The following is a 7,480-nucleotide window of genomic DNA, read 5'->3' on the forward strand; positions in this document are numbered from 1 at the left end:
ATAATAAGATGTTATTTAAAAATGTAATAAAAAAAAAAACTATTGAGAAACAACTTGGGGTACATTATAAGCCTATTTTAAAATAACATCAACCTAGAATTCATTGCAAATACTGCAAACTAAAGTGAGCGTCGTCACAGTATATTAATACCGGAACACGTCAGCATCTTAGCCCCGCCCACCAGTCTTCTCACGGCAATCCCAGCGTTCTGCGCGCAGTAGAGATGGCCGCCTGCATTACCAGGGCGCTTGCCCCTGTTCAGCGAGTATTAGGACACAATTTAACGGGAAAAACACAGGTAGGCGAAAGAGAGACGCTATTTAAAAATACGGGCTGGGGTTGACAATTTCATTGCCCAGGTAAGAGTATAAATACGGCGACGGTTATTTTTATGTTTTTATATATATTTAAGCCTTGACTCAAATCAAAATGCTGGAACTAGTTCGTGTCATTGAATGTCAAATTGTTTCAATTATCTTTGCGTGCGTTTCACCGTTGCAAATGAATGCTTTTTTTAAAAATTATATTTAAATAGTACAGAGACGGAAGTAAGACTCCTATTGCATAGCAGTTTTACTTAATTTTATTACTGGCGTGGTTAGCCTCACTGTGTACGGTAACAAACACAGGTGTGTCGTATTTAGAAACTCAGTCTTATTTCCATCCCTGTATTGTCGTTTACATTCTGATAAGTAAAGTGCTTGTTTAAGTGACTCTAGTCTATCGACACTATTCCTGAAACTACACTATATTAATGTCCTTGTATTTTGGACACTGATACCGTTAACAAAAATCCTGTAGCAATTAGTCATTACTTAAGCAGTTTGCATTTCATGTGTAACATCAGTATCTAATGACATGATAAATACAGGGATGGAAATAACTCCTATTGCATAGCAGTTTCACCCATTGCATTATGATGAGCTTGATTAGCCACGGTGTATAGGTAACAAGCTCTGTTGTGTCTTATTAACTCCTAGTAAAACCTGAACTGGGTGAAACAGCTATACAACAGGAGACTTATTTCCAATCCTACGCAGTATTACTCCAGACTCTCAAAAGCTTAAACCCACTGGGCAAAACAGGAGTTCATAATCGAAGCTGAAATGCAAAAAAAGCTTGCAGGTTTATGCTTTGAAAATCCACTAAAGTGAGTTGATCTTTCTGTTCTCAGTGTCTGGAGTCCCTGCTGGACCCTGCCAGGCGATGCCCCCCTCCGACGCTGGTCCAGACGAGGACGAAGAAGCGCCATTTCATCCCCCCCTCCGTGGGAGCCAAACACAAGACGTTCTCAGAGCAGGAGTCTAAGGCGAAGGCAGCGGGGGTGGTGGTGCGACAGCAGTACATGGAGCGGGTCATCAACATCACCTGCACAGGTAAGACCATTGAGGTGCCAGGTCTGTGTGACGCCAAGGGGCCCATATTTTACTCCAGTCTAATTACAGATGAACCTGTGATCTCCGATTTTAATTAGTTCCAGGGGCCCAATCGGATATGTAACAGTGTCTCGGAGGGAGTCGTTCTACTGCATTTTATTTTGCTTTATTAACAGCGGGGCATTTTAAATGAACAATGTCAGGTTCGTCAGAGTATGAATGTAACCGAGCCGATGCACCACAGATTTTTGATTCTTGATTATCTGTAAAAGAGCATTGTTGTGAAGTGGCTCACTGAAATGGGCAGGGCCAAGTTGGGTCGAGGGGAGGAAAAAAAATGATCTGTTTTTGTGCAGCTGGGATATTCGACCCCTACATCCCTCCAGAGGGAGATGCCCGCTTGTCTACGCTGTCCAAAGAGGGCTTGAGACAGAGAACGGAGCAGCTGAAACAGAGTGCTGGGTCACAGCTGGCGTGAGTAACCCGTCTTCATTGTATAGAAATGAACAGCAGTTAGTCTGCGGGCAAATTGTCATTTGTATTATGTAATTGTCAAATGGATCTGCTGTGTGTGTGTCGTTTGCACAGCGTCCGTAAAATCAAGGATCACGATCCAGACTTCAACACAAAGGGCTTCCCGGCGCGGGCGCAGGAGATTTTTATTGAAGCACACGCCAACCTCACCAGGTGAGTTTGATACAGAGTTTCTGATTTAGATTGACAAGGGTATATATAAAAACTCCTCCTTTTCTTTGCACTGCTGAATGCTAGATTGGGATTTAAAGTTCATACTCTGGTTATAAATGTGACAAACATAAAAAAAAAAAAAACATTTTTAAAAGACTTCCGGTAAATGTTTTGTTGCATGACATTTTTTTTAATCTTGTAACCCTAGCACGTAAGAGACAACTCAGTTTCTTACATAAAATCTCCCCCTTTTTTTCCCCAGTTTCAACAAAGAGAATCTTCACAACCTGGTAACAGAGAGGTGTTATCCAGTAAGTAGCACATCTGAATTCTCTATTACAATTGTAATTGTGCAGTATGTAATTAATTAGTGTCATTGTAGCTGAGCCCTGGCATACCTGCGTAATTTATACCCTATGATTTATCGATTTACAGTTCAATTACGCATTTCTCATTTGATCATTTTTGTATTTTCAACCCCTTTTGGTGACCCTTTTTGAAAAAAAAACAAGTTGCATAGTCTTTCTGTATTTGTACCTGTGATTTATTGCTTTCGGTTATTTAGAATAAACAGAGGAACCATGTTAATTCGTGTCACTGTTTTATTTCGGGCAGCAGTGTGGAGTAGTGGTTAGGGCTCTGGACTCTTGATCGGAGGGTTGTGGGTTCAATCCCCAGTAGGGAACACTGCTGTTGTACCCTTGAGCAAGGTACTTTACCTAGATTGCTCCAGTAAACACCCAACTGTATAAATGGGTAATTGTATGTAAAATAATGTGATATCTGTATAATGTGAAATAATGTACAATGTGATATCTTGTAACAATTGTAAGTCGCCCTGGATAAGGGCGTCTGCTAAGAAATAAATAATAATAATAATAATAATAATAATAATAATAATAATAATAATAATATTGCAGCATAATTGTAATTAAACAAAATAGTAATTGCAATTTCAGCAAACAATTCTGCTGTAGTTAATTCTAATTGACACTGGGTCTGGGTAAGTAGTGTGCTCCCCCCGCAGCCGAATTGCGAAAGCGTTTTCTCGTTGTGCATGCCAGCGCAGTAATGCTCTCCTCTGCCCCGCAGGAGATGGTGCGCGGGAACCGCTACAAGACCCTGCGCTGGAGCTTCCTGGAGTCCCTGGAGCCTCCGCGGGTCGTCCACGTGCGCTGTCCCGACATGGTCAGCAAGGGCAACCTGTACGGACAGGTCACCGTCCGCATGCACTCCAAACAGGTGGGCTCCCCGGACATCTCCAACCGCAAAAACTCCCATTGCAGAGCGCTTCGATCCAATCCTGTTTTTTAACTAGGAGTTTAATAACCTGAGCTTGTTGCTTATACACACTGGGGCTAATCAAGCTCGTAGTAAAACCTGGAATGGGTGAGAAGTGCTATGCAATCTTAGTTCCATCCGTGCCTAAATCATGAATGGGCAACTCTGATCATCAGCAGGGATGGCAATAAAACTCCCTATTGCATAGCAGTTTCGCCTATTCCAGTTTAATCTGATTTTGATCAGCTGCAGTGTGTACAGGCAACAAGCTCAGGTTGGACTCTTGACCGGAGGGTCTTGGGTTCAATCCCAGGTGGGGGGCACTGCTGCTGTACCCTTGAGCAAGGTACTTTACCTAGATTGCTCCAGTAAAATGGGTAATTGTATGTAAAAATAATGTGTAAAAAAATAATGTAATTGTATGTAAAACTAATGTGATATCTTGTAACAATTGTAAGTTGCCTTGGATAAGGGCGTCTGCTAATAAATTAATAATAGTGAAACCAGGAGAGTGGCTGAAACTGCTAAGCAATGGGAGTCTTATTTCTCTGCTCTGGTTCCCCCTCTCTCTCACTGTCTGGCAGACGCTGGCGATCTACGACCGGTTCAGGAGGCTGATGTACGGCAGCGAGGCCGTGCCGCGGGACGTGCTGGAGTACGTGGTGTTCGAGCGCCACCTGGTCAGCCCCTACAGCCGCTGGAGGATGCACGGCAAGATCGTACCCGCCTGGGCACCCCCCAAGGACCCCATCATCAAGGTAACCCTGACCAGAGCTGCTATTGTGTTCCCCTTTAATCAGTTCACACCAGTGTTCAAAATTGCCGTTAGCAATAAACTGTTAAAACAAGCTTCTCCTAGTGGTAATAAACTGAAAACTCACTATTTTAATAATTAGCCCCAGCGTTTAAAACGAAACGTTGTAGCTTATTATTAAAATAGTGAGTTTTCAGTTTATCAATTACTTAATTATTTTTCTTCAGCAGTGTGGAGTAGTGGTTAGGGCTCTGGACTCTTGACCGGAGGGTTGTGGGTTCAATCCCCAGTGGGGGACACTGCTAGATTGCTCCAGTAATAACCCAACTGTATAAATGGGTAATTGTATGTAAAAATAATGTGATATCTGTGAAATAATGTATAATGTGATATGTTGTAACAATTGTAAGTCGCCCTGGATAAGGGCGTCTGCTAAGAAATAAATAGTAGTAACAAATGACTTCAATTGAAGTCCCTGGTTGTCAGTTTAAATGGCCTTCTAATGACAGCAGTTGGACAATCATAACAATTGTGTATATTATGATGCCTCAATATATATATATATATATATATATAAAAAAAAAGAAAATGTAAGTCTAAAAATAATCCTTTTCTTGGTGTTTTCCTCCCCACAGTGATGATAAAGCTCCATTTTCTATGTGTTGAGCTTCATAGCCGGTGTGAAATTTCACTGGTCTGATTACAGGCGTGTCTAACTTGACTGTCCTCAAAATAGGACAAAGCCGTTTCTAGCCAAAACGCAGGATTCTAATTTTGTACTGTGAAGAAATATAGATTTTAGAGTGTATCAAATGCAGCCTGTTTTCAGATGTATTTGGTATTTGGGTGTAAAGAAAATATCGCGATTCATCAATTCGCAATCAAACGTTCTACACCTCTAGGATTCTATAGGAGTCTATCCAGAAGGTTAGGCTCTTGTTAACGCTAGGTTTTAATCAAACCAGTGACTGTGTTTTCAAAGAAGCAATCATCCCCCTCTCACACGTGTGAGTGTGTGTGAGCGCAGTATTTCCCTTGTTAATTTTCTCCTCTGTTTGACCCCTTTCTGCTCTTCCAGACCATCATGATTCCTGGTCCTCAGCTCAAACCATGGGAGGAGTTTGAAGAGTCGAATTACGAAGTTCCCAAACCCAAGGCAGTCCAGTGGCACAAATAAGAATCTACTCTACCCCACCCCACCCTGTCTGTGTACAGCTATCACATTTATTAAGCATGAGGGTTCAAATGTTGAATAAAGCCAGCCATCCACCAAAGACCTTTTTAAGCTTCATAATGCAGCAGAATCGGTCACCTCCGATCCTGTAAGATACGATACCCTTTATTACCCGATGGACCTCTGGCAGGTGTCACTCACACCTTCTGCTACCAACTCAATGCTACCGATGCAAACTGATCAACGCACATTTTATTATGGGGTCTGAAACAGTAAATTCAGCTCTCGGCAATCATTTTCACAGATTTTCTTTGCGTAGTAATCAAGCAATTGCAATGCAGTATAACGACTCCCTCCGAGATCTGATATTTGTACTTCTCTGATGGACCCCTGGAGCCAGTTCAGTCAGATGTGACTGGTTCAACTTTAGTAGTTTTGATCGCAATAGCTGTAGATTTGGTGAGAAATTTTGCTTTGTAAAATAAAAGGGGTTGTGTATCTCGGTATGTGTTTGTGCATTTGTTCGGTACAGTATAGTCCTTCCAAGTGAAGCCTGAAATGTGTAGCCACCCAAATTTTAAAACCTGTTTCACACTGCCCTTGGATTGTGGTTTGACCCGTTCCAGGTTTTGGTATGGCACTAATTAAGCTCGCAGTAAAACCAGGAGTGAATCAAGCTTTTATGCACCAGGATCCACCCACCCCCCCATCTCCATTAAATCCACTTTAGTATCTTTTTTTTTTTTTACTGCACACTGACACAAGCATCAAATTATTTTATTTTTGAAATACATTGGGGTTTTATTTTTTGGTTTTGCTTATTACAAATATACCACAATATATACGTTCTGAAACTAACTTGTGTGCAGACCAGAACATTCAATAGGAATCGACGAAATCAAGCCAAGGTTTGATTGAACGCATCAGAATGCAGTGAAATATACTGGGCTTGAAGTACAGGAGGAAAAACCTGTAGGGGGAGACAGAGAGGAGAGAATGAATCGGTATCTCCGCCCATTGAACTGAAGGCAAGGGCGGATTGAGCACCGCAAACCACACAGCCCAAAGACAAAATGACTTCCTCTTCAATAGAAGAGCAAGCTCTGTAGGGGAGAGGCAAGTAGGGGTCTTATGCTGATGTCAGTATTATTACCTCCTTATCTGAGTGGTGGAAAGGGCCAGCATTGGCTAGCGTTTAACGCCCTGGCAGGATTCTGTTAATCTGTCTGTAAGAGGGTTCGAACACGTATATTGTAATTGTCTTTTACTGTCTTCCAGGACTCCGTGTCGCAATATCTTTCAATTCAGTTTTTCCACTTTGTGATTTTTTTTTTAAAATTATAATCTTTTTTTTTCATTGCGACGTAATCAGTTTTACCAAAAAAAAAAAATAATAGTAAAAAAAAAAAATCGTAGCTGTGCCAATTAACCATTGCTAATTGTTCTTGCTTGCTCTATTAGAAGGGTGACCTTGGGTACGAAACAAATCAGGGACAGCTCGGATTGGCCAGTATCAGGGGCAGCTGAGTTTTCAACCCGGGTTGAGTGATGCGTGGAAACGCCCGCGAGGTATAAGACACGTGATCCTGCCTGCCTGTCTGCCTCTGTATTGACGGCTTTGTAACATGTTTTTTAAAAAAAGTGATGTCATAAAAAATAAATAGATCAAAGTGTTTATATATATATATATATATATATATATATATATATATATATATATATATATATTTATATATTTTTTTTTGGAAAGAGACCCCCCCCCACCCCCCCTCCCGCAATGTTCTGCGGAAGTGTCACGCATCTTTGTATCCGGTTTTCAGACTGAAATAACCACGGAGTCGTCTTTATAGTTCAAAGTACAGCGGGGGAGCGGGGGGGGGGGGGGGGTAATATAGAGCAGCGAGGGCACTGGTCGATGTCAAACCCCTGCAAGTTGACCTCGTTTCGGATCACTCCCCTGAGAGAGGGACAAAGACAGGAAAGATCAGGGTCTGTCTGTCTCGCTGCTCACTCACTCACTCATTCACTCTCACACACACACACACTCACTCATTCACTCACTCATTTACTCACACACACACACACTCACTCATTCACTCACACACACACACACACACACTCAATCACTCATTCACTCACACACACACACACTCACTCACTCACTCACTCAAAAAGGCAGGATGGCACAGTGTGGGTGTGTCGGCCCA

At 42.0% G+C, this 7,480-nt stretch overlaps 1 protein-coding gene across 2 annotated transcripts; it reads left to right on the top strand.

Moving 5' to 3' along the window:
- Nucleotides 1-169: 169 nt before the first annotated feature.
- Nucleotides 170-5,771, top strand: mrpl45 (mitochondrial ribosomal protein L45). Of its 2 annotated transcripts, none has more exons than XM_034057469.3 (8): nucleotides 170-299; nucleotides 1,176-1,377; nucleotides 1,734-1,851; nucleotides 1,966-2,064; nucleotides 2,327-2,375; nucleotides 3,157-3,306; nucleotides 3,930-4,103; nucleotides 5,178-5,771. In XM_034057469.3, the coding sequence occupies exons 1-8, from the start codon at nucleotides 225-227 to the stop codon at nucleotides 5,274-5,276; spliced, it is 966 nt and encodes a 321-aa protein (XP_033913360.3). In that variant the 5' UTR covers nucleotides 170-224; the 3' UTR covers nucleotides 5,277-5,771. The 2 variants fall into 2 exon arrangements, with proteins under 2 accessions (XP_033913360.3, XP_058859262.1); XM_059003279.1 differs by having other exon boundaries at nucleotides 260-360.
- The last annotated feature ends 1,709 nt before the right edge of the window (nucleotides 5,772-7,480 follow it).

The sequence above is a fragment of the Acipenser ruthenus genome, chromosome 28 (genome assembly GCF_902713425.1).
Source record: "Acipenser ruthenus chromosome 28, fAciRut3.2 maternal haplotype, whole genome shotgun sequence".
NCBI classification, from domain to species: Eukaryota; Metazoa; Chordata; class Actinopteri; order Acipenseriformes; family Acipenseridae; genus Acipenser; species Acipenser ruthenus.

Bases quoted from the DNA above. Each gene is read 5' to 3' on its own strand.
- mrpl45 (XM_034057469.3), top strand. From the start codon at position 225: ATGGCCGCCTGCATTACCAGGGCGCTTGCCCCTGTTCAGCGAGTATTA. The intron at 1,378-1,733 runs GTAAGACCATTG...GTTTTTGTGCAG, and splicing joins CATCAACATCACCTGCACAG to CTGGGATATTCGACCCCTAC. The intron at 3,307-3,929 runs GTGGGCTCCCCG...ACTGTCTGGCAG, and splicing joins TCCGCATGCACTCCAAACAG to ACGCTGGCGATCTACGACCG.